Source organism: Lissotriton vulgaris, chromosome 1_1, assembly GCF_964263255.1.
Source record: "Lissotriton vulgaris chromosome 1_1, aLisVul1.2, whole genome shotgun sequence".
NCBI lineage: Eukaryota > Metazoa > Chordata > Amphibia > Caudata > Salamandridae > Lissotriton > Lissotriton vulgaris.
Genome location: NC_141685.1, coordinates 1,431,850,646 through 1,431,878,232, shown reverse-complemented (window position 1 = coordinate 1,431,878,232; position 27,587 = coordinate 1,431,850,646). Strand labels below are relative to the sequence as shown.

General features: G+C 43.7%; 1 protein-coding gene across 4 annotated transcripts in view; it reads left to right on the top strand.

The window, feature by feature from the left end:
* Positions 1-27,587, top strand: part of CELSR1 (cadherin EGF LAG seven-pass G-type receptor 1) — a 520,725-nt gene that overhangs the window by 474,242 nt on the left and 18,896 nt on the right. For all 4 annotated transcript variants that reach the window (XM_086967271.1, XM_086967267.1, XM_086967274.1 and 1 more), the window contains exons 24-28: positions 93-293; positions 3,395-3,569; positions 15,318-15,430; positions 15,924-16,003; positions 17,656-17,782. In XM_086967271.1, the coding sequence (XP_086823397.1) occupies positions 93-293; positions 3,395-3,569; positions 15,318-15,430; positions 15,924-16,003; positions 17,656-17,782 (696 nt within the window). The remainder of the gene's footprint in view (positions 1-92; positions 294-3,394; positions 3,570-15,317; positions 15,431-15,923; positions 16,004-17,655; positions 17,783-27,587) is intronic.

Genomic DNA, 27,587 nt, shown 5'->3' with positions numbered 1-27,587 from the left:
TAATTCAAAATGTCCTTCTTATTCAAATATGTATGGTTGCTCCAAAACCAGAAATGGAGATATCTTAATATCTTTTAAATGTGTCTTTACAGAACGGTGAGGTGCTTCCACTGAAGATTGTGACATACACCACTGTGTCAATCTCACTGGTGGCACTGTTTGTGACCTTTGTCTTGCTTGTTGTGATCCGAGCTATGCGCTCCAACTTGCACAATATCCACAAAAACCTGGTGGCTGCGCTATTCCTCTCAGAATTGGTCTTTCTCATTGGAATCAACCAGACTGAGAACCCGGTAAGAAGCTTAACACAATCGTCACCCCATCCCTCACCGTATCCTCATGAGATGTGTGCAAGGATAGGGCGGCATAAACTCAGTCGTGTGTAATTTCAACAAATGTGACTCCATTTCTCAAAATATGCACTGTAAGACCCCTAAATAACCATACATGTAATTTCTTGTGGTTGGCTGCCGAGGATGACAACAGTTCTCACCATGTTATCGACTGTATCAAACACTGTGTATCAGAACACTGCATTTGAATTTCCTGCTTCAAACAAGCCCATTGACCTCTATGGATGCTTGTATACATTTGTTGAAGTAATAGGTATGGAAAGTAAAGTAGAATAATACGGAGACTACAAAAAATCATAAGTATTGTTTGTATTATGTACAATTTGCAGGCCCTTCTTTTCACACTGGCACTCAAAACACCATGGCTTGGATTTGAAATGTGTCGATTTTGGTTACAAATGTTTCTAAAGTGAATCAACTAGATTTCCCATAATCCGGTTAAATCCCTTAAATGTCCGCCCGCAACATGCTCTACTTCCCATCCCGGCCCTGTGTCTAGCGAAAAACAAAACCCATACACGTGTTTTAATGCACATGTTGCCAGCCATGTGACACAGGGGCAGGGTGAGCACAGAGTGTCTGATAAGGACAGCAGACTTGACCTCAAACGTTCTGCCATGGAGTAATGGTGTCAAGAGGCAGAAGCCTGCATGCTTCAGCTTCTGGGAGGCGCGAGCAGATTGCAAACGCTGCAGCAAGTTGTATAGTAAATGTTTGTCGAATGGATTAGTCCATTTTTGACCCCTGACCTGCAGTGGGAGGCAGTCTGCGAAGTTCTGCACGGATGAACTTGTGAGCCAGCTTTATTCATTGGTGTCTGGCCCTCTGCCTAGTCTTCAGGAGTGCCTTTAAACTAACAATACAGGTGCAAGAATAGGTTTTAATCCCACAATGAATCATCGGGGACCAGAAATGAATTATTGCACGTTGGCTTCACCTCCTTTTGTCCGGTAAACGCTCTAGTCCTGGCACCAAGGAAAGAGAATGCGCGAGTGGTTTGGCGCATCTCCACCGAGCTCTCTCTAACTGCAATACCTGTTTATCTTGAAAACACGGACACACACAGTTACTCCGCTCCCCATAATGTGGGTGGGCCTGAGCAGTGAAACTAAGTGAACGGCGTATTGTCAGAATATTTTTTCTAACTGATAGAAAAAAAATACTTTTGTTTTTGGTAAAGTGTGTAACTTGGCAGTTTTGGATGTTTCTAAGTCCTTTAAATAACAGCTGTTGCACAATTTACAGTACTGGGTTTATCAACCAGGGAACGATGAAAGTCTGAGTTGGCCAGGCCCAGGATTAAATCTCGTGACATAGTTGGCTGCACCAGATGTCAAGACAGAGCGAGTGATTGGCTTACTAAGCCATCTAGCTGGTGACCTCTTTCTTCGTACGTAGTAATGTTTGTCTTCCTGTTGCCTTTATTTGTCCCCCAGCTGTCCTAACTCTGGTGGTTTAACTCCGTGCAGTTATGGAAGGTGTCCTACCAGCTCACTGTCCGTGATGGACGTCGATGTGGCGGACCCATAGAACCCTGATGACCTCCGTGTTCCCATCCTTAACCTCAAAACAATCTCCCATTTGCTGCAGAGGAGAAAAGGGAAAACAGCAAACAGCACTATTTCTTTCCCGCCATGCGCTTGACTTCTTAAAGCCGAAGGTAGAAAGTGCATCCTCAAAGGAGATCAAAGCAATGTCACTAACATCAATCAGCTCCAGGTATATCGCCCCTCCTTGCTGGAGCTGAGAGCAAGGGCGCACTTTTCAGAAAACCAATTGCTTTTCTACATAATGACAGATTTCACTATCCGTGCTCCATAATAGTGGCCAGACATCTGCATCTAAAAATTGGATTCCCCTGATAGTAGAGCAATCAAGTCAAGCGATGCAGTCAAATCGCCACCCACATTTCACTCACGCATTTAGGTAAACGCAGGAAAACAAACAAAATAAAAACACCCTGCATTTGTTAAATCTCCTGATACTCCTCTGTGCTCTTGTTTTCACGAATGGCTACCATCACTAAGTCTCTCTCAAAGAATTAAATCCCAGATGCCTTTGTATGCAGAGAATCTGCCATTTTCTTCCTTAGGGCAAGGCCCTGAAATCATGCAAAATGCTTGGTGCACTTACACTATGGTGCGGACAGTACAGAACTGCATGTACATAAGAGTGTCAATTTTAGAGATGACATTGAGGCAACAGAAGAAGTCAAATGGAGGAAAAAATCTGGTCTCAAGAAATCCATAAATCTCGTGGATTAAACATTGATTGACTGGTGAGTCATGGGTGAGTCTAGCTCGATATACCAGTCCGCTGCAACTGGACATATACAGACAGGATCATTCTTAAAAACCCGTCCTAACCAATCACATCTTCTTTCTACTATATCACGTAGCCCCTCAAAAAAGGACTGAGTCCTTTATTCATGTAGGACTCTAGCCATGCACATTTCTGCATGCCCTCTTTGTAGCCATGCACGCCTATAAAACCTTCACTTGAAATAAATTATATTAAAAAAAATATGGGTGTGTGAAAATTGTTTCAAAGAGACGTATGTGACTTTAAGTGGCTTTATTTAGGATGGTGCAATCCTCTTGAATTGTGTGCATCACTTTAAGACCACAGTTGAGGGAAAAGGTTTTCATTTTAGGATTAGTCGCATCCAGTGAAGTTCTTGGCTCGACGAGAGCTCGGCAATTGAATTATGGTGCTCAAAAGTGTTTCGAATGTAAGAATAATTCAAACTTGCCTGTCACCGTTGACTGTTGGGGAAGAGAAACGATCCCGGGCAACGGGCAATTCAAAATAACGGCCGCAGATGTGCTCGCGAGCCTCCAGAGCACTTAATAACTTGTGACAGCAAGTCATTTATACTAAAACAGGGACAAAGAATCCATTGTTTCCATGTATGAAATAAGAGTTTTCTTGCGTGCCAGGGCAGGTTGTTTTTCATCGCACTAACTGTGTGTGTGTTTGTGTCCACCACATACTCTGTATCCCTCATTGATTGCAGCTGAACCCGTTCCTCTGTCTTCCAGTTTGTGTGCACTGTCATCGCCATCCTGCTGCACTACTTCTACATGAGCACCTTCGCCTGGATGTTCGTGGAAGGCCTCCATATCTACCGCATGCTAACTGAAGTGCGCAACATCAACGCTGGCCACATGAGGTTCTACTACGTGGTTGGATGGGGCATCCCGGCCATTATCACAGGTACACAGTTACAGCTCTATCCGGAGGTGTTTAGCATCCCCAGGCTTATCCTTACAACCTCCATCTATGAAGAAAGATAAGTGCTGAGGGTGGATTACAGTACTGTGGCATTTACTCTCCCATATGCTCACGTACCGTCTATACGCGACGCAGTAATTCTCATTTCTCACCTTGTTACGCAGACGCTGGCAGCACCCACAGAGGGTCCGATCCCACCGCCTCAATGCACACAAAATGGACGCTCTGTTTTTCTATCTCAGCACGATCACTAGTTACGATATGATGCACACGTGATTCTTGCATTACTTAACACGCACATGACTTGGATAATCCAATAGTACACTGCATCCAGAAACTCTTTTGTAAGGACTATCCCAGCAGGCTTGCCTCTTCATAAGACTCTTGGATGGCCATTCACTTCACTCAACATATATTTTGCTTATGTACCTCACTCATGCAACTCATTCAGTGGACCATTCCTTTAATCATGTCACTACAGTTAAGCACAGGGATACTCCCATCAATGTGGTACTTCACATAGCTGCAACCTCCAATGATGAACCGAATTCTTCAACCTCAACATTCCCTCAATGTGCATTCCTCCAATTACAAACTTAAACTTGCTCTACTAACTCAGTAATCTGCTCACTTTTTGGTGAGTTTTCTTTTTATCAGCATTTGATTATATGTCTGTAGATTGTTTGTTATTCGGTTATTTTGTGTGCCTTGCTTATTTTACCATTTGCCTATTTATTTTTTCTTTGTCAGGCTGCATGGCATTCTATGCATGCATGCACTACAGCCTTAATTTAGCCTGTTTGAGAGTCTTTTTAATTTATGCAAAGTGGGAAACATAAATTATAGCTGTGAGTGTAATAAAGCTGTATGTAAGCCAGATGGGCGAGATGCCATGCACGGAGTAGAAGAAATAGTTGTTAGCTGTGGTGGAGCCATCTACCGGAAGGACTACATGAGACCCAACAGCAAATATCTGCAGAAGAAGAAAATAAATGTGGAGTGGGTAGATGTGGGTAAACAAATCGAAAGGAATAGACGGAGGGCAAATCACGTGGAAGCAAACCGAAGACATAGGTGAGGAACTCGAAGCACAGAAAAGAACATGTTGCAAACAAGCATTGGCTAAGCCAATATTGTTTGCCTACCATTTGGCTTTGCAATAGTTTTTGCTGACGTGGTTCAGCATCGTGGGGGAAAAAGACTATAGCTCTATTGCCGATTTTTAACAGCGCTGGTACAAATAGGAAAAATAAAATCGGGATGATACATATATGCTCATGCATTTGGACACTGGTGCGTGTATGCATCATGATGCAATGGCTGCCCAGCATCAAAAAGAAAGTATAGCTACAACTGTGTGGCGGATGGTGGAGGAAGTAAGGGACATGCTGAAAGGGACGTGGGTACCAACACAGAGAGCATAGGGTCAGGGATTTTAGTCTGGAAGCAGCTTGCCTGAAGTGTTACAAGAGAAAGACAAGCGTTGACATAGCTAAAAGCTCTAGGATCAGCAAGCTGGTGCAGCGCATATTATTTTAATTATCTCTTCATTGCAAGCATATGGCACAAAAATAAAGAGAGAAAAAAGCTGCCACTTAAGCTTGGCTTTCACATGCTTGCAATAAATACTTGAAATTAAAAAACACATTTGGCTATTTTACTAATGATGTTTTTGTAAAACAAAAAGGTTACTGTTGTGCCATCTGCGGGTATTTAAAATTAAGATAAAAGTTTGAATCAAGTGTGTCACTAAAGAAAAGGAAAATATTTTAGGCGGTTGTGAACAACGTGCGCAGGCTTTGTGCAGTCACTCAAAATAAAGGCAGCCAAATGTGTAAAGCGGGCTGACTCGCTGCCCTAAGCGGTATGCAGTGGTTGGCAGGAGCATAATATGAATATAAACTAAACAGACCAATAAATGAAGCCCGCTGACCAAAAGTCCATCTATGTATGTATTTATGCATTATGTTTTGGAAAAACAATAGCTCGACAACCAACTCAAGCTGTCTCAATGGCCAAACCAACAAAAAGTAATTCTCTTCTGTGGATTTGTGGAAGAATAAGAGTAACATAATAAAAAAGATGGTAAAGAAACTGTGCTTCAGGGTGAGGGACAAATCCAAGAACAAGAAGAAACATAATTGATTATGAAGCAAGCCAAGCGCATAAGATTTACAAGGAAACAAACTAATGGTATTGTCCACAACAACAGATGGCTAGAAGCTGTCTGTAGGAGAGACCTGAAAAGGTATTCTAGCACTGCCTCTCAGTTCAGCATGAGAAGAAGCAGAGGCTGCAAACCCAACTGATTGTTGACATTTTCAAAGTCCTGTCGCAGAAGGAGACCCATTCAACTTTGATCCAAAATGACAGTGAAGCACTCTTAATTACTTGTAGCATACAGCATATTGTTTATTTCGGAAAACAGCTCTTAGATAATACAGCAACACAATAAAAAACACACTTTCCAGAGTCCTTTAGTTTATATGATGTCATGAACACTTAAAAAAAATAAAATACCAGAATAATATATTGATTCTTTAAAATAACTGCTGCTTTCAGACTGCACTGAATACAGTAGTGGGTGCTCTCTCCCAAGGGGGAACCAAGAGGCTGTCATAACATTTGTGAACCCATAGTTTTGTATAATTTATTTTTACATTTTGGCACATTCAGCTTAATGCTCTATTTCCACATTTTCAAGAATTATGCAAGGACAGTTTTGTAGAAAAGAAGCATTATTGTATTGCGTGGTCTTTCAGTTAGGTGGCACAATATTCAGGCACTTCTACAAGTAATATGCCATTCTGTTTTATCGTTAATTAAAATGATCATCCGATTTTCACACTGGTTAAATTTATAGTTAATGGTTATTAAGCTAACCGTGCTTAATTAGCTGAAATGAGATTAATGGCACCTGGCGGATGCTGCATTGTGGCTGCTCAGGCCCTAAAGCAAAATATACCCATTCATGTGTTACAGAAAACACAGCTTTGTGTCGATTTAAGCTGCATTACATGGTTTGTATGGATCACTGTTTATATGGCTAATGGTGGATCACCAAAGTGGCAATCATCCAAGTGAGCGATGAATATCTTTTGTCAATTAAACCCTCCTTGCTTAATGTGCATCAAGTACGGCGGCCATTTTGAGCCAGTAAGACTGGATTATCATTCCTGTCTTTAGGCTGTGTTTGATGATTAGTTTTTGCTGCAAGATACTGAATGTGTTCTAAATAAGGACACAGTACAGGATCACAGAACATATCTAGACAAGTAACAGCGAAGAAAGACTAATTTATGTGCAAATAGCTAGAGCTACAACATGTCTGATGTCGCACACTGGTAACGCATGTGATACGGGTGCTCCACGAGCACAGTCTTCTCCTTGCTTTAAGAAAGGACCCGCATAACAAAGATACATGATAGGTGAATTTCCTTACTTATTTCTTCTCCCAAAAACAACTTTTGCCTTCAAAACAATGCATACTCCATATGTGAGTCCACTATTACAACCCTCCGTGTATCTTTTTCTAAAATGACAGTGTGTGACTGGTGAAGGGTTCCTGTTGTGCTTCCCTCCATGGGGCCCATTTAAATACCTGTTAGGGGTATGATGAATTGATGAGCATGATTTTGAGTAGTCCTCACTTGAGTGACCCTGTGTAAGGTGAAAAATGATGTACTGAATTTTATACCACTGTGTTTGCAGGGATTGGTGTAAATGTCTTTGGTGCACGAACCTTTTGTCACATAAACATTTGCACAGAGCATTAATGACCATCGGATAACTCTGATCAACTGTGTAGGTGTGTCATTTCTTTTGATATGTATCTTTGCACAGTCATAAACAGACAGGACTCAACGTTTTATGCAAGTATATAAAGTATGTGCATGAGCATGTGCATTTGAATGAATGTGAAAGGATCACTATTAACAATTGTGTTCCATATATAGGGCCAAATTAGGCAAAATTACAAGCCAGGATGTAGCTGCTGAAGAAAGCTGTGGACCTTGTATGTGGCTGAAGACGAACAGCTGAAACATGTCGACCAGTGGGATGTAGGACTGATAAATATCCACAACTCCCAATGTTCAATGCTTTTAATATTCCTTAGTCAAGCCAATAAATCATTTTGGTAATCTATAGGACATTTTATCTACTTGTGACGGAGGCCCATATAACACCAGAAGGAGCCATTCTTACCTCCATTAAAAGAATTCTCAAACATTTGGGAGCTCATCCGTCCCTCTAAAAAATTGCGACCTAGGTTGGTGAGTGAGGGTTTTTGCCACCAATTTGTGTTGTGAACCCCACATCTTCCTATCGAGAGTATACAGATAAAGTTGGTAAATACATCTGGGTACTCCAGCATTTAGACTGATCATTTGATTTGGTTATGACTGCCACAAAATGTTCTGTAAAGAACTGTGTATGCAGACTTGAACAGCTGATTGTTTCTGACTTATGCATTTACTTGCAGACATTACAGAATCTATGCACAGGTCATACACGTCGATGCAAGTCGGCTTTTTGCTTAAAAATAAGGACTACTGTGATGCACTTTTCGTGAGTGTTATGTGATGCACCTTTCCTTTGTTTTGAGTCACTCATGAGGAAAGCTGTGAAACGTGTGCACTGACAACCAAACACAAGCATATGGTGTCACAGTGTTCATGAGCTAGCTAACACTCAGGAGGAAAAACTGCACTGGAGCATTAGTGAAGGGAAAGCAGGAAACACTGTGAATCTCGGGACCAGTTTCAGTGCTACAGCTAGTGGCATAAATGGTTCGCTTTCCAAAACAATCTCACATACTTATTCACATAGTTATTCTGTAGGTGCAGAAATACCAAGATGGCCCAGCTGAAAAAAATCTGCGTTAGCCGGGATGTGGAACTTTAATGAGGCTTACGTGGGCCAAAAAGTGATGGTAAGACTAGTTAACAACAGCAATGTTTAGCACTCTGTGACGTGGGCATCTCATTCTAGGTAAAGAAAGCACGTCACAGGATGACCCAAAACAAATGATGACTTTGTGTTTATAATTAAAGACTGAGTCAATGCCATGAAGAAGTACAACATGTATGGGGATGAAACACATTGTTTGATGACGGAAGATCTAAAATATAGCACTTATAATGCAAGATTCTTTAAATTAACTTGAAGAAACATCACAAGAAATCTTTGATCCAGTTTTTCCAAATTGAAAGGGCTTTTTACCACGTGCAATGTGATTGCTTATACAATACAGCACAAAACGCTGCAGTCTCTGTGAACTTTGTAAGGCTAATAATCAGGAACTACACGATTTAATGATAAGAAAAATTGTTTGCAAAATCCTAGAAGTAACAGCATCATTTCAAGTTAATTTAACCCACTGAAGAAAAAAACCAAGATCTCCGTATCAATCAACATGCTATTTCTGTTTTCACTCTTTCCATGCAGGTTGTTTTTCCCTGGTTTGGAATGTCTGTAGATAGTAGTCCGACTAGAAACACACCGGCTGGCAGGATATTTGGAGACTTAACAAACTGTGGCTTTGATCAAACCATGTTGTAGCTTTTCTTCTTTCGATTACAATGCAATCTGGTTTCATGCATTTCGAGGAGGGCTTCGCATAGGTTATAAAGTGTACCTGTCTTACACAATCACGCAACACATTTAGAAGAAAACGAATGCCATTTTCTTGCGCACTTTTGCCCAAGTTGTTTTTCTCTAGCTCGGTGCGTCCTGAAGGGAGTGAAAGAAATGCAGAATGGAATGTGCAGGTACGGGAGTGACGGAGATTCTAATCGTTGCTTGTGGCCAAACACCCTTCAAACAAGGCATGCCTGATGGTCTGCGGTCTACTGTATAAATATAGATTTTGCAAAGAATCGCTCGTATCAGTGGGGGCGAATCCGGGCTGCTAAGTGCGCAGGTTTCACTGAGTGAGCATTTAAGGTATGGGAATCATGCGAAATTGGCCTGCAGATCTTCCCCGAAGACACATCTGTTCTTTCAGAAAGCATCCTGCTTAGCTGCATCATGCCTTCTATGTCATGACATTTTCCTGGCTCTCCGTGAATGCCATGCATTGTGTGCACTCTTCTGGCCTTACAGAGGTGGTACAGCGGCATCATTCGTTTCCGAGAATATTGATCGTTCGGTTTTATTATGCTGACTTTGTTAAAGAGACAGCTTAACTAGCTCAGTGGAAGTGAGTGCAGGCTCCTCCGCCATGGTGGAGGAGTGTCGCCCCACTGCTTTCCAGCAGTGCGAGAAGAGGAAACATAAAATAATAAATGTTAGTTATTATCATTTTATGTTTTCTGTGTCTCTGCCAGCGGGTGGGTGGGCGGGGCTGCTCTCGGAGCAGGGCAGGGGTGGAGTGGTTTGCCCTGTCCGAAGTATGCAATGACTGTTTGGTCAGCCTCTCGGGCCACTCAAACCAGTCATGCGCACTTCCCCCATTCTGCATGCAGGCTACATCGCAGCCTGCATGGAGAACAAGCCCAGGCTCCCATTTCCTGGTTTAGCGTCCCATCAGGATGCTCAAAACCAATCGTTGTGATTGGTCATGGGAGCCTGGGTACCTAACAATTACAACAATGCATTCCAGCATTGTGATTGGTCAGTGGGGCCTTGCTGTGCTTCCGTCAGAGAAGAGCAAGAGCGCAGACGCGGGAACAGGCACAAAGAGAAGTTTATTTATTTTTGTTTTTAATTATTTTTTTTAAAATAATGTACGCAACCCATCCCCAAACTCTCCCCCCCCCCCCCCCTTCAACCCCCCTGCCCACATCCCAGTCCATCTGATCTTACACACCATGCCACCTGGACCCAGCCATATGCAAATCTGTCTTGACCCTACTCCAATTAGAATAGTCCTACTTGAATTGCCAGGTGAAGCCACCTATAAACTGGAGCATATTCAGCCCAAGGCCGGTTTCATCCTGATTGGAGCTCATCATTTGGATGCAGTTAGGCTCCAGTGGCAGATTGTGCACAGGAACCAACCTGTTGCATTTAGGGCATCACACTGAAGTATACACACAAACTGATGGATGGAATGCTTGAATTAATCTCACTGGTAATTACTTGGGCTGTATTAAATTCCATAGTTCGTTTGCACACCATGCCATCTCAGTATGAATCCAGCCATATGCAAATTAGTCTTGGCTGTGCTCCAATAGGATCAGTCCAACCCAAGCTGCCAGATCAGGTCCTCCTTGAACCAGAATACAAACAGTCCTAGACTGGCTTTACCCTGATTGGGGCTCATCTGTCGGCCGCAGCTTGGCTCCAGTGGCACAGTGAGCAGGGGACCCATGTCTGTGCATACCTGTCAAACTTAGGGCATCACATTGAAGAATACGAATAAGTGGTGGATGGAAAGGTTGAATTAATATCAGCCACTGGTATTTACTTGGCCCACATCCCAGTCCATCTGATCTTGCATAACATGCCACAGCAGGTTGGACCCAGCCATATGCAAATCAGTCTTGACCCTACTCCAATAAGACTAGTCCTGCTTGAACTGCCAGGTGAGGCCATCCCTGAACTGAAACAAAAGCAGCCCAAGACCAGTTTCACCCTGACTGAGGCTCATCATTCGGATGCAGTTAGGCTCCATTGGCAGATGGTGCATGGAGACCAGCCTTGAAAAACCTGTTGCACTTAGGGCATCACACTGAAGTATAAACACAAACTGATGGATGGAATGAGGTAATTAATGTCACTGGCAGTTACCAGGGCTGTAATAAATTCCATCACTTTTAGCCCACTTTGCCATCTCTGTATGGACCGAGCCATATAGTAATTAGTCTTGGCTCTGCTCCATTAGGAGCAGCCCAACCCGAGCTGCCAGACCCGGTCCTCCTTGACCCAGAGCACAACCAGTACAAGACTGGTTTTAACCTGGTTGAGGCTCATCAGTTGGGTGCAGCTTGGCTTCAGTGGTAGAGGCAGCATGGAACCCATGTCTGTGCATACTTGTCGAACTTAGAGTGTCATACTGAAGTATACAAAAAGTGATGTATGTACTGTTTGCATTAATCTCAATGACAGGTAATTAATTGGGGCCGCATACCAGTCCATCGTTATTTTGCACACCAAGCAACCTCAGTTTGGCATGAAGAATAAAACTTAGGGTAAGGCTTTTAGCCTATTTGCTGTGATTCATCTTCTCAGAAATGGCTTGATTTGACATGTATAGATGTCAGAGTTGATCTGAATAAACCCCATCAGCAAGAGTTATGTGACCTTTAAATACACTGTCAACCAAACACAGGTCTCAAATGGAGATGTACAAAATTTCTGCAATTTGAATTTATGTAATTACAATTTTGGACAAATTATGCAAAATGCAAAGCTGGCATTTGGTGACAGGTGTTACTTGAAAATGGGCATAAGCATGCATTTTGCAGCAAAAAAGGTGCAAAAAAGACTAGCATTACAAATAGTAGTGGCTTACATTCTACTTGTTCATATTGCTTCTGTGCATTCGCGCTCAATTTTTGTGGTGTAAATATTGCATAATAGCGAAATATCTCGCAGCAAATATAATGCAAAATTTCCAAGAATATGCCAGCGTAATGGAAAGTTTTCCCAGGCCTAGTATCAACCAGAGCCATTCCTTCTAATGTTTGCAAATCAAGTTCGTCCATTTGAGGGTACCCACCTCCCCATGTTCTTTACCAGTACATGGATGGTCATGTATTTGTATGGCCTGAACCCAGCTAAGACGCAAGGCAGGGTGGATTCTTACTGCTAACTGCTGACGTGTTATTTTCTAACTATAGGGAAAAGGTGGCAAACCTGATAAATACGAAGGTGCTATTTCACTTTCTTGTTGCAGCATGGGAAGAGACCTGACTCTTCTATTAAATTCTCTTTTTCTGGTGTGCAAATGGTTTGACTTTCTATGTTATGCGGATGTGGCTATTGTCATAGTTCGTGTTTTGATACGGGATGCTAGGTCACCAGTTGATGTAAGCAGATTGGATGCTGTCATCTTGGGAGTCCTCTCCACTCTTAGGATGTCTTTGATGTCTCATTTTAAATGTGCCATGTAAATCAGAAAGCCATGGAATTCTTTTGCCACAAAATAAATGGGGGATATGACTAATGGTCTCGCCTACCCCTGCCATAAAACCCTATGCTTTGTTGGGGTATACTATCTCCAGTGGTGGTGAAGTGACACTTTTTTGGCAGTGCAAGTCTGCCAATTTATGTTAATCGAGTAGTTTTATGCTCAAATGCCCCCTCTGCCTTTCTTATGGGGTAGTTAGCTGCCGCTTGTAAATTAATTTCTTTGCTATTGAAGGTTCACATCGTGCTATCTTCATTGGTGATAGGACAAATCCTCTTTCCTAACAAAAAATAAGTGTTTCTTGTGAAGTTAATGTATTGTAGTAAATAAAACTGAAGGCACATGCCCAGAGTTGATTAGGACAGATGTTAAATAAACTCTTCATATGAGAAAATCAAAATGGTTCCAGTTTCTCAGTTAGGTGCTATGAACGTGGTGTAGTGTTATGCTACTGATACCCTAGGTTGGCTTCAATGATGTTTTGCGGTACTCTTTAGGATCATGAGGCATACAACTATCCCTAGTTAAAATGCCTTCTAAGGACAAGCCCAGGGAGCCATTTCCGCAAACTGGATAACCATCTGTAAAGGTGCTGTTTGAAAAAATACTCTGCAACTTCACTGCCAATGCCTAATCTCTGTGTGGCACTGTTTTGATATGGGCCAAGACTCTCATGCTTTCTTTCAGAGGGGTCACAGAGCCCATGACCATGGTTTCTCCACTCCAGGAAGCACAATAACATCAAAATTGTCTCTTTTCAGATCAATCTCTCGGCCTTCATCTCATTCATGCCATAATGGCACATCCAGCCTCCCTTTATCTAGACTAGTTGGATGCCATGTGTGCCAATCTACGAAATGAAGATTTTTTGCCCACCACAAGATCCAGTTTTCAATAGTTTTTATCCAGAATAAAGACCCCTAAGTGATGCAGTCTTGACTTTCCATGAGTCCGCACGATAGGAGGCCAGGAACTGCTGTTTCAAGCATCACTAAATTGAGTAACATGCACCTACCCTTACACCGCCCCCTATCTAACTGTTGAGGCTTATCACTAAATGAGTTCCCAATAAACCAAAGCTTCTTCTGTCGACAACTTGAGTGCGGAGAGTTACTCGGAGAGAAATGCCTTCTGTGAGAGGGCCCGGGCAAAGAACTCTAGAAGAGCCGCAAGCCTCCGTTGTTAAGCCACTGTCGTGGCTGGTGAGGCTGTGGTCGACAGATCTTCACTGACTGTGTGTGCAGTAATGAACTACTTGGTCACTTCATCAAAACCTTAGTGCAAAAGTCAGTGGCACAATGTAATCATCAAATGCTGTTGCCCTGAATATTTACAGTATCCCTCGCAATAGACAGCTAAAGCTGCCTGGAACAGTCGCTAAAGGGGTTTCAATCTCTGCTGTAGATCTTATACAGCATAGTATATCAGAAAGGAAATGCTTTTATTTTAACCAGACTGTCATGTTTTCACATGATCATTGTTGCATGATTTAGATACCAAATATTTTCAGGGCTTGGCACATGCGCAAGGCTCTTAAATCCCAACTAGACTCTTGGCTCGGTTCTAGCGCTGCTCCCCTGTTAGTTTGCAGACTTGCCCATCTCCTCTTTTCTGGACTCTTTTGGGTAATGTAGCTGCAGAAAGAATATGCATCCAATGAAGAAGACTTATCTACTTATTTGTGCTTTTGGAGAAAATATGTATAGAATAGAAGACAGCCGTATGAGAAGAAATGTTAAATAAGCAAATAGAGGGCAAAAACATATGCACCCTATTAAAAAAAAAAACACTAAAACCTCTTCTCGCTGAAAAACCCCTCAGGAACTCCATTTTACTTGATTCATTTCCCCCTATGCTTTTATTCAGCAGACGTAGGGTAGGGTTGTCCTAAAGCCTTTCACTATGGATCTTAAAGGCAATTGTAGAACTTCCAGCTGGTCTCAATGGGCTTTGACACAAGGAGGTTTTCGGACCGAGTTTTCTTTAAAGTGCCTCCATGCAGACTCCCATCAGGACATGTCATAATGAGGATGAGGATGATGGTCTGGTGCACAGGACATGCAGCGCAAAAAGAGGGGGGCAGGAGGAAGGTTCCTGCCTTCTTTTGTTGCATTTAACAGCCTAAGGCAAGGAGGAGGGGCTGGAGTTTGACACGCGTATTTTAAATGGTGCATCATACTCTATTGTGGGATGCCAATGCGGGTTTTCAGATGGCTAGCGTGCTATACCATGGGTGAGTGTGCGGTTGGCAGATTGTATTTGTTGTGATCCTATGTAGGAAGGATATTGGGCACAGAAAGGTGATTGGAGGGAGGCTTTTGCACAAAGAGATGTACTCTCCTGAAATGATGGGTACAGAAAAGGTAATCGAATGAACAAAGAACTATTGACAAGTAAAGATTTTATTTCAAACAATAATAGTATGTCTTTGTGCATTCTAATTTCGTGCGAGATGTGATGTTTGATTATCAATATAAAAATGCTTTAGTTTGTACACATTTTGTTTATTTAAAAAATACTATTTAATGGCCATTATTTAATCAACACATGCACAAGACATACTAAGCAGAATGTCAAACTGATGTTCAAGTTGGTCAAACAGTGATCTCCCTTCTCATTGTGTTGGTTTTTGTATTGTTTATTTTATGATTTAGGCCTTGCAGTGGGGCTGGATCCACAAGGGTATGGGAACCCAGACTTCTGCTGGCTTTCTGTGCACGACACCCTGATTTGGAGCTTTGCTGGACCCATCGTAGTGGTAGTGACTGTAAGTATGGTATAACCCACACTGACTTCAGAACACTGGACCTTTTAAACGCTACCTAACTTGATCGACAAGAACAGCACGTTCTTTAGCACAGAACCAAGACATTGTGTGACTCTAGAGACTAATCACATAATGTCACAGTGTTGATAATGGCTTAGAAAACTCGACTTCTGCAATAGCAGGACTTTCAGCCTACTGTAATTTGTATTGGTCACTTACAAACATTGTGCATTTTTGCCACAGGCTCATTTGTTGAGTGATATCGTTATTTTCTCTTTCCTGCTATTTGACATGCTAAGGAACAAAGAAAGACGGAAAGATAATATGTTGGGTTGGGTTCGGTTAAGTCAATGCTCAAAATACTCCGAAACCACCATTGTGAATTATTCAAAACACTTGCAGGCCAGATCGGTGGGACTGCCATTGAATGAAATACGCCAAAATAATTTGTAATTACATACATTGAAAGATGTATTTTGCTTTTTTCTCCCAGGTCAATATTATCATTTTCATCTTGGCAGCAAAAGCATCGTGTGGACGAAGGCAGCGGACATTTGAAAAATCTGGTGTCATGTAAGTTTGAATATAGCGCTAATTTTTCAAAGTGAAAGTCAAGGAGGTTCTTGTGTCAGATTTGCTGCACTTTAGATGGACGGAGGAGGCCAGCTAGTAGAGAATGCATGATGTGGATGTTTGCTCATTCAGTCCACCATGTCATGATGCGGGGTGCACTGATGTTAGGGAAGTGCTTTTTTAAAGGGAGTGAGTTAGTAAAAGGTTATTGATTGATTTCTAAAAATCATTACAATGTGTATTAATAAGACAGTTACTACACTCATCACAACATTACATCAATTAAAAACAGGCCAACATAAAGTTTATGCAACCATTAGAACTCCTAACAATTACCTGCTATTCTTAAAACCAACAATACCACAATTAGGGAGAAATAATCATAAGCAGCAATGCCAACATTCAACCAGTTAGATCATTAAAGTAATATGGACTGTGGTTTCAGGACTTATAGCAGATTGATGCTAAAATGCTCAAGCCGTCAGTGCATACTATATGTTGCTAAGCAAAATAATCACTTAAAAGAAATGCTAGACCGAAAATAGTTTGAAGTTGGTATTATGGTACATTTAGGTTTGTCAATATAATCCAAACATTGCAACTAGGGCAATCTTTCTAAATCGTTTCAAGGTTCAGGTAATGAAAGAAATACAAACAATTTAGACAGCAAAATCAAAAGTCCATCAATGCAATCGACCTTGGTACAGACGATGCAAGTTTATGTTAAAATACATAAAGTTCAACAGATTTTATATCTATTAATTTCACCCACCATAATGATGGTCAAAGAAGAAATGTTTCATAAGCCAAAAGGCTATTATTAAATAATAATAATATCAAAAAAATAAAGCATATAAATCGTGTCGTGTCACCAGATTCGGCAGCATTACACAGTTCATCCATGGGTGGCCTGGATTTAAGCAGAATTCATCATGTTCTCAGCCAGTGAAAAAACTTCACCAGCCGACAAATTACCGGAATTGTCCTGTCCGATGAATAGAATTTGACAGCTTTGTGGCAAGTTCTCACTTCTGCTACTAAAATTAATGGTTTCAGCAGGATTAGTAGTGCCTGTAATTATCATGGTCAAGTACAGATTATGTGCGATAAGGATTCATTATCATAACCACATAATCTGCAAAAAAATGTTGACCATTGTGGAAACCACCTTGTATACCGTCCTTAGTGAAGTATCTGCCAAACCTTAGAAACCTGGCCTTAATATGAGCTGAAAAACGAGAACTTAAATAGGGCTGGACCTCAAGTTATTTGTCTGTATTGATGACAGTCCTAGCATGCGTCTTCCCTGTCGCCTCTTTGTCTGCTGCGAAAGATAATTGTTTTGTTACGCGGTTTAAAAAGGTTTTTAAACTGGATGCATTAATTGTTTGGAATCCAGATAGTTTAAAGGGGTTGTTATTCAGGCAAATGAAACAAGTGGCCCCCTCCAGCCCTACTAAGCTACCTCCAAATGGAACACATGGTATATGCCCAAGAAGAAAAATGCTTCTGTTCGAAAAGATGTTCTCGTTAGCAGTGTTTTTGAATGATTTTCCTGTATTTTTCCCTTTTGATGCCTTTTGTTTTTAATATTTTAAAGATTTTGTGAGTGTCTTTAATACTGCAGAGTGATTAATATTATTTTTCCACAGTTCTGTTCTGCGGACAGCCTTCCTCCTGCTTCTTCTGATAAGCGCCACATGGTTACTTGGCCTGATGGCAGTGAACAGTGACGTCATGACGTTCCATTACCTATTTGCCATCTTCAGTTGTATGCAGGTAGAGCATGTTTCCTTATGGTGTCCTTGGACCTCATCTTTACACGTTTGTCTCATAGCGCAACATGTGATTGTTCATCTCAGTAGCTCAATATCTCGCTCTGTTGTAACAAAATACATTTATACTCTTTGATGCAACAGAGTTAGAAAGGTTTACCTAATTTAACCATTGGATAAATAGAAGGTGACAAATTTAGCGCTAAAGATTTTAAATACAAATTTGTGCTCAGTATGAATATAAGGACCCGTAGAGAAAGGAAAAAGATTGATTTATAGCAGCTTGTAGCTTGAGACGCCAAAACTGTGTATGTCCTGATGTACGCGAATAGAAACAATCTGACACTAAGTACTGCATTAATGTTTTTAAAGTACACCTTACTGTCGCACTATCATCATGGTTGAAAAAAAGGTTCAGTCCGATGATGTTTGTATGTTGGATATTTGTGGGTATATGATATGGATGATGTGTGAATGCAACAAAATAAGAGCTTTGGATATGGGTCGGTGTATGACAAAACTAGATATCTGTGAAGTGCATTTCTTTGGACATGGTCTTTATAACTATTTGATCATCATACACACATTAATTAAACTGGCATTGAATTTAAGAAGACTTCAAACACTTTTGAATGAACACTGTTAGACATGGCATCCTTGGTGTGGTTTCCCCTTATCTTTTTGCCTCTACTTCCTGTATTTTTTACGCTGTGCTGGATTTCATTTTTTGCTGGTTTAGATGCTTTTGGCACTTTGCCACTGCTGATCAGTGTCAAAGTGCAAGTGCTCCCTGTATAAATTGTTATTATGATTGGTTATCCGTGATTGGCATATTTGTATTACCAAGAAGTCCCTAGTAAAGTGCACTGAGTGTCAGGGCTGATGATTCAAATGCTACTATTGGGCCTGCAGCACTGATTGTGCCCCCCACATGAGTAGCCCTAAAATGGTGTCTCAGGCCTGCCACCGCAGTGCCTGTGTGCAGTCTGTTAACAGCCTTGTCCTCCTGGTCAGTGTCCCCACTGACCAGGCCTAACCCTTCCCTTTCTGTGCACATTGGTCACCCCTACCTACCTTGGGCAGGGTGCAGTGTATGTGAAAGGTAGAGCATGTACTAGTGTAGTTGACATGCTCTGGTAGTGTGAATCACAGCCATTTTCGTTTTTCACTATTGTAAGACTATCTTGCCCATAGGCTATCACGGGGAATGCTGACTACAGTGGCTACCAGCATATCTTTCCATAGGAGCAAGATAATAAAAGTCTGGTATTCCTGAACTCAGAATTTAATAACACATCTTTTAGGAAAGGTTGTTTATAAATCCTGTGTTTGAGAACAGCACTTTTAGAAAGTGGCTGTTCTCTTGTCTAACCTTTCTATGTGCCTTGGCCTGTTTGTGAATTGACTGTCTGGGTTGTGAGTGACAGGGGCTGGGTGGTTCCCAGAGGCTGAGTGGGCCATCCCTGGGCTGAATAGCTCCATCTGCATCTAGAGTGGTGGAAGGGGATAGCACCAGGGCCTGAATAGGACTGTGCCTGCCTTCCACAATGCTGGCTCCACCTCCTGCTGGGCGGCTGGCGACCCTGCCCCTTTCGCTGAAAGGAAAGGAGAAGCCAGGAAAACAAAGTGCTCAAGGAACATGCAGAACTGGTTCAGACCGGGCTCAGAGCCCTCCTGCACAAAGGGATCAAAGACTTTTAGTGGTATAAGTATAGGACCCAGACTACAGAAAATTAGATCCTCCTGGAATCAAGAAGAAACCTCTGCCAAGGAGAAAGCTGGAAGACTGAATAAGGAAGACTGTCCTGCTGTTGCTTTGCTGGACTGACCCTCAGTTGCTTTGCTCCCAAGGAGAGTAGAAGGACTTTGTTGTTGCTTTGTGCCCTTGTTTGAAGAGATCTCCAAGGGCCTGTTGTGAGCTGGCCTCCTGTTAAGAAGTCACAGGAACAAAAGGACTTCACCCCCAGCTTTCCCTGAACTCTGCCTAGAGAGTTCTGCCCTTCCTGAGTGCTGAATCCGACTGAGGGGCATCTGGAAGTTGTGGCCTGCTGTTTGGAAAGCTGGAGAACAAGAAACTAAGACTATCTGCAAATTTTCACGCATTGCTTGCTTGCGGAGCGCACCCCCGTCAGTGCAAGGAAATTCCCGCCGCCGCGAAGATCGAGATCGTCGCAGCGCCTGTTGCCGCAGCAAGAACCGACGCATCCTTCGCTTGCCGAACGCATCGCTCCGGTGCGGGAAAAGTACCATCGCTGTGAGTATCGTCGCAGAGCCTGTCATCGCTGGGTGAGATTGCTGCACCGCTTGCTTGCTTGCGGACCACATCACGTCGCTGCAGAGCCATCGCATCGAGGGGCCGTGAGAGGAGAAGATCGACGCTGCACCGCGCATCGCCGCCGCACCTGAGATCGTCGCCGTCCCGAAGATCGTCGCATCATGCCTTTGCAAGATGCTCCCTACGGAACCTACGCACCGGAATCCATACAAGGTATCGCCTCCCTCCCCATATAGACCAGATTTTTTTTGCAACACGCTCGCTGCATCCAGCGAGGCTGTCGCATCGACTCCCCAGGGTCTCAGGAGTGACGCATCACTTGTTTTCCACCGCACCAGTTTCTGTTTTGTAACTTTGTCGCATCTAAAGGTACTGCTGGCTAAACGTGATGCAACTGTGAACTATTTTCACGCAACTGTGGATTATTTTAACGCAACCTTAAGAACTCTTTTGAACCCATAATCTTGAACTGTGTATGTTGGATTTTTGTCGTTTTGGTCTTGTGTAGTTTAGATTAAATACCTTTATTTTTCTAAACTGTTGTGGAGTCAGTTTGTGGTGTTTTCACTGTGTTACTGTGAATGTTGGTACAAATAATTAGCACATTGCTTTGATAAGCCTGACTGCTCGTGCCAAGCTACCAAGGGGGTGAGCGGGGGTTATCTAAAGAGTGGTTCCTCCCTACCCTGTCTAGAAGCAAGGGTCCCTATTTGGACAGTGGTACCTACCTCTGCTAACTAGAGATCCCCAGTTCTAACAAACAGCAACTGAAAATGTAGTGATGCTCAATGCCAAGCTTGCACCCTATAGTTCTGCACCCACCCAGTAGGGTTCTGCTTGCTCTGGGCACTTTCTTGGAGGGACAGCTCATGAAGACAGCTGTTAGAAATGGGATCTCTGGTTGGCTAAGGCTTGCGCCAAAGCCAGACAGAGACCACCACTCTAGTCAGGGAAAGGGAGTTACACTCCAAAGATAACCCCTGCTCACCCCCTTGGTAGCTTGGCATGAGCAGTTAGGCTTATCCCGGAGGCCATGTGTAAAGCATTTGCGCACACAGCAACAACATCCCAGGCACACTACAAAAGGAACTCCACACAAGGTTATATCAAAAATAGCCTTTGAATTCTCAAAACCCATTAGAATAGTCAACACATAATGTACAGGGTGCCACCTGGCACTGGATCATATCTACAAGGGAATTATTTACACATGACAAGGCCCACTGGACCACTGTCAGAACTATGACAAAGCGAACTTAGTAGAAGTAAAACAGACCATAAACGTACAACCAGTAACCACTGGTAATCACTGTACTTAGCATCTGCCTGTCACATAAACTACATTATGCACAGTATCACATCGGGCGCGAATTACATTCTGCGCCAACCTCACCAGCATAAACACATTATGTAATCTTCTCACAAGTCTAAACACATTAGACCCTATCCTTCTAAGTATAACTCACATTAGGGGCGTAAATCACACAGTGAAACATAATCTAACTAGCATAAACCATAATAATCAAAAACAACCACATAATCATACAACACATTTAGAGGTATAAAGCAGGGTGCATAAAACATACTACACACATTACATTTCCTAGCACCACATCACATTAGGGTCTGGACCCTATAATCCTAACAGTCCCCCCTGGCCAACTGGCCATCTCAAAAAGGGGCTCAAATGCCCTATGTCCAAAGAGTTAGGGCACGCTGCCAAAGCAGCGAAATTCTAGGGTACGCAATCTACGCAGGCGTAAACGTAGCAGCTGGCAATAAGTGCTACGCAGCTGTGACGGGATGAGGGCGAGGGAGTGCGTCTCACTCCTAACTCAGACATGTCCCCCAGGGAATTGCGGCCTAAACGGTGCAGCTGCCCACTACTTGCTGGGCAGCTGGGTATCTCAAGATGAGGCCTGGCACCACTGTGCCTTCTGGAGTAATCTGCCAACGTTGCAGCTGCCCGCGCTGGTGGGGCGCAGCTGTGAGTAGGGAAAGAGCCCTGGCACCACTGTGCCCTCTGTGCCTTGCTGGGGCTCTCTAACACTGGCCCCACATCGTTGCCCACTGGTAACTGGGGCAACTGAAAACAAAACCTGGCACGGGCCACTCTGGGCTCCCTCGTGCCCAAACAAAACTGCCTCTAAGCAATGGAGTGGCTCGCAACGGCGGGACTGCTCAGGGACCAGCACTGGGCCCTCAAAGTCGCCAATTCACGGGGGCCCTCGGGGCCTATTACTGAATGAACTTGCTCCCTCGTTGGAGCGGCCCGCTTCAGGACAGGACCGCTCAAAAATGTAGAAATGGCCCTGTGCCCTGAAGGGCACCAACAACATAAAGCCCCCACTTACCAGGCTCACTGGGGCTCCTCAGTCGGACTCCGGTCTCCTTTTCACCCGGTCCCGCTCCTGGGGGCCGGGACTTCTCACAGGCGGCAGGCGGGGCTCTCTCACTCATGATAGCCTCGCTGGGGGAACCGGCGGAGTCTCCCTTGCGGCGCGGGGCTTCCCCTTGCTCCTCGGAGCCCCGCGCTGAAGCCTTTCATTCTTCACCCGGGCCCCCCTCCTGGGAGCCCCCGGACTTGTTGCGGGCATTCGAGGAGGTAGGGTAGGCTCCCGTCCTCCTATCACGCAGCCCAGCTTTCGCACTTTCCTGGCAGGCAACAGGCCCTGCCCATGTCCCCGGCAGCGCCTGCCTCCCGGTGAGAAATTCTTTAGCGGCTCGGGCCGCAGCGGTGAAAAGCAGGGTGGGCACCAGCTTTGGTTATAAAATGGAAAACAAAGGCACAATGAGGGGTAGGTTCCCTCCAATCTAGAATATAAAGCAGGGTGGGCTCCCGCTAGTAACAACTCACGAAAGCGGGGTGGGCACCCGCTATCCTCAGCGTCACAGAGAGCACCACAACAGCAGCTCCTCTCATGATTGGGCAAAAGTAAAAATAAAGCGCTCCCAAGGCGCTAGAAGTAGCATCCATAGTCCTGGATCAAATTAAAGCATTCTCAGGGCGCTGGGTCCATCAAAAAGTAAGTCTTTAGGAATCTAGGGGCAATGCTGGGCCCAGAGTGGCAGCCCTCCTGGCAGGTCCTCCTGGGCTCCGGCAGCAGCACGATCCCCTCAGCATCAGGGACAGTACCCATGACTGAACAATTTCATGGGGTCACAGCCCCTTCTTTTATACACCATTTTCCTTTATTTAAAGTGTAGGCAATGGGAGAACCAGATACAGATGGTTCAGGGGATCTTTGGAGCACTTTGTTTTGCTCAGCTCCTCTCTCCCTTTCACAAGACAGGCTAGGTGCTCAGAAGCACCACAGGGGGTGGCGCCAGCATTGTAGAGGGAAGGCACAGCCCTATTCAGGTCCCAGGTGCAACTCCTCCCTCCCATCTACATGCAGATCTCCCTATTCACCACCGGGCAGACCCATCTTGGCGCCACCCACATCATCCAGTACCTGTCAATCACAAGCCAGACATGCAATTCACATCAGGCAGGCAGACACACTGCACACAGAAATGCCAGCTTCTAAAAGTGGCACTTCTCCACTAGTCACAATAAATCTGCGCACACCATTGCGCAGCATTTATTCTCACGAGTTTGCACATACTAAACGCGCCCCTGCACACCTCTCATACCAGGAACTACCAGGGACACCCATATCCCCCATGCATTGCTATGGGAGGGCAGGCCCATCTCACCACACATACACAGAGAGCGCACGCACTTTACAATGGGCCACAGTGCTAAAGTGCGCAGAGGCCTAAAATCACCAACACCAGGTTACAGAAACAGGCTAGAACGTACAAAAGGTTTCGGGGTGAACCTGCCAAATGGGCCAAGTCCAACAACAGATATCTGTAGAAGAACAGTGTGTTAGGTCTAATTCTGATTCTCTTTGTTTTTTAATGGTAATAAATTAGACCTAGAAGCCGAAGCTTTTCAGCCATGGCAGGTTTTGGGCACTGTGTTTTCACAGATTAGCTTCAGGCTATCAAAAAAAGTCTTTTAACTGAAGCATGTGCCATGTGAAGCAGTTTTACAGAGATTACAAATCCAGACTTCTTGGCTTCAGGAAATTGTAAATGTGTGATGTTCATACATTTCATCGTGTCTCAGACAACCCTTATATACATCCTTCTTTTTTATAGCGCAAACTTGACCTGGTATCAGAGCGCTTTACATAGCACCAGTTACGTTACATGAGGACACATTCATTTTTGTTAGGCGCATGGAGATTAAGTGATTTGCCCAGAATCACAGGATGTTCAGCGTTATTGCTGAGACTCGCACCTGGTTCTCCAGATTCGAGATCGACCGCCCTAGCCGTTAGGCCAACTGTAAGTCATCCTGCTTCCTTTATGCTTTTAATGAATGGCCTTCAGTGAAAGATGCAAATTTAAACCCCAATGTTTCCTAGTTTAGGAACAGAAGTGGGGGAAGGGAATCCCACCATAGAAGATCCTGAAAGCAATATTACCTTTTGAAATCTCTGTAATTTGTGCTCCAAGCTATGTGACCCTGCTCCTGGGCAAAACTGCTGTCAGTCAGTGGGTAATAGCTACAATAAAAGCATGGCATGGGCAGAGGCAGGATACAATGTTAGTGTAGGAAAGTGCCCTTTTTGACTTGGTCGCCCCTCACTTTTTGCCTGGAATTTGATGTGCTTTCGACTGGAAGTGCACTGGATTCCTAATAATCAGGTGCACAGTGCCACATCCCAAAAACTGTGCAAGTATACCCCATTTGCAATACCTTTCGGTTCCCTGTAAGTCAAAGTAAGAGCTACCCCTGTTACCTAGGGCAAGAAGGCTAAAGAGGATCCTTAAGGGCTGCAGCACGAATTGTGCCATTTTAAATGATCCCTTACAGACTGCTTGTCTTGGTGCAGACAAAAGTGAAAACACAACATGGCACATATCCCTGTGTTCCATATCCACAAACATTACATGCAGTATGTCATACCCACAGCAGGCTATACAACCCTAAGGCAGGGTGCACTCTACTACATTTGAAGACCTATCTGCATGAGCCGATATGCCCCTGTGCTGGTCAGCTTTATTGCTTCCAGTACAAGTGACGGGGGAGACATTTTAGCTACATGAGCTGGACAGTGGTGAAAACGAGTTCCCCAGCCACTTTATGGCTTCACTGAAAATAGGGATGTTTGGTATCCAACATCTCGTTTTTTTAAATAAAACTTTATAAACCTTAGCGGTGACCCTGAAAACCTACCAGCTACTGGGGTGCTGACTCACTGGTCTTGCCAGCCTGCCACCAGAGACACGTTTCTAACCCCAGGGCTTTGCTCTCAATGGGCCTGAAATCAAGCCTGCTCGGGCAGAGGTTGCTTACACCACCACCCACAGGATGGCCCGCAGATTAGCATTCAAAAACAGGGAAGCTTCAAAGAGCCCACCACCTTTTGGAATGCAAATCTGGCTTCTCTCACAGGAGAAGAAGCTGAACCCCTTTGTCCAGGACCCTTTGGCAACTGGACAGGTAGGATAATTAGCTAGTCAGATAGGTGTGTCCAACCTCATGCCAGTAGGCCTAAGGCGGGCAACCTGAAATGGAGGCGTTTTTTTGGTGCTGGCCATTTTGGTGATGGCAAACTAAGGAACTCTGGGACAGGGTTATGCCCATCCCCCACAGGAAGTGACCATATAGTGGGTTTAGTGATCCCCAGGTTGATAGCCCATTGTCAACTACCCCAAAATTCAGTATTTAAGGGAGCCCCTGTCACCAGAAAATCAGATCCTGATGACCTACGCAGCAGACGGACACTGAAGAGCTGTGAAAGCAGAAGACTGAAGAAGAACAATTAACTGGGTACCAGCCCTGCCAGCCTGTCTGCTGTTAGCTGTCGAAACTGCCCCAAAGACATCTTGTCCAGCAGCTGTTGTGCCTCCAAAGCCTGGGAGGATGGCCTGCCTTCAATAAAGACTCAGGAACAGGTGTGGAGTAGCGGAGCTGCTCCCCTGCATTCAGCAGGCAGCCCAAGAAGAACTGTGATGACTCTGGAACTGACAAAACATAACTCCTCAAAACACCACTGCACCTAAGCCTGTGTTTAGCAGGCCAACAGTGTCCACGTGGTTCCCAAGCCCTCAAGAGACCTAGTCCTCTTTGGCTTCACCACTTGTGAACTCCCCTACATCGCATGCAGCCTCTGTTTGCAGGCCCCTTTAACCGCATGTGCTCGCGGACGAAGAAATCTGATATCTCAAAGACCCTCTGCAACCAGCGGAGTAGAGGACTACCAGTGTCCACACGTCGCCTAGCAGCGCAAGACTTGAACATTCCTGTTGGTTCAACCCTACTGGTCTCCCAGTCAAAACCTGCAATCTATTTTCATAAAGTCCGATCCTTATTGGCTAACGTTGGGCACCCGATGCTGTATTTCCCCACTGCACTAGGTCGCCTTAGTGCCGCTGATGGCGACCTGCTGGTGCTGCCTTGGACCTTGCCCGATACTCGCCTTTAGTCCTCGAGGTTGGTCTTGTAAGTCACTCTACTGTACCTGAATGCCATACCTCTTTTTCCTCCCCTAGGATAACATTGTAGCTTCTGAAAAATGCACTAAGTGTCGACTTTTTAAAAAGCGAAGTATTTCTCCCCTAAAACGTACTTACCTGATCGTATTCATTCTGGTGCCTAAACATATATAAAGATGCAAGTTATTTTTATAAGTTGTAGTGGATCTCCTTATTGAGTGGTGTGCATCATTTATTGACAATTGTGTGTATTTGCAGATGTCTAACACTCCTCTCTGATAAGCCTAAGAATGCATGACCACACTACCCACTAGAAGAGCACCTTGGGATTGCTAGAGCTCATAGGGGAACCATTGGATTGATTGTGTGGTATGCCTCATGTTGGTATATCATATCAGGAGACAGCTTTTTACAGTTCTCATTAACGGATTGAGATTTCATGCTCAAAGAGTTCATTTTAAAATGGGGACGTTTTTGGTTAGTTAATCCCTGCTGGCAGTGCATTATCTCTTTTTCAAGTCTTTATTCAAACACTGTTGCATTCTAAATATTTTCCTACAAGCCAACCTTGTTATGCTAATGTCATGAGGTGTGGTGCAGTTGTTGCAGAGGCATACTAGGTTCTGAGCCATCTGGAGAACTGTTTTTAATTGGGTGTTCTTTTTCACCATTTAATCATGCTTAGTTTGGCTTCCATATGTAAAGAAGAGGCGGGTGTGTAATCAGCAATGTGAATTTGTTATATTGTTTCCGAATAAAATGTTACTATAAATGATTTGGTTGGGGTATTTATGTAGATAAAGTACAAAGAACTATAGACAAGATTTTATCATCAATAGTTGCGACTAAATTGGCTATTACGAATATAGAACCTAACTAACAATGGGAAAGCCCAACAGTATATTATTGTACAAGAATTAAAATTATCAATTAAAAGGATACACTATTCCGAAATGGGTTTCAGAGGTAATTTAAGTGGCACCATAGAGTAGATAACTATTACAATCCACTATGTTAAGGAACAACAATCACTATGAAA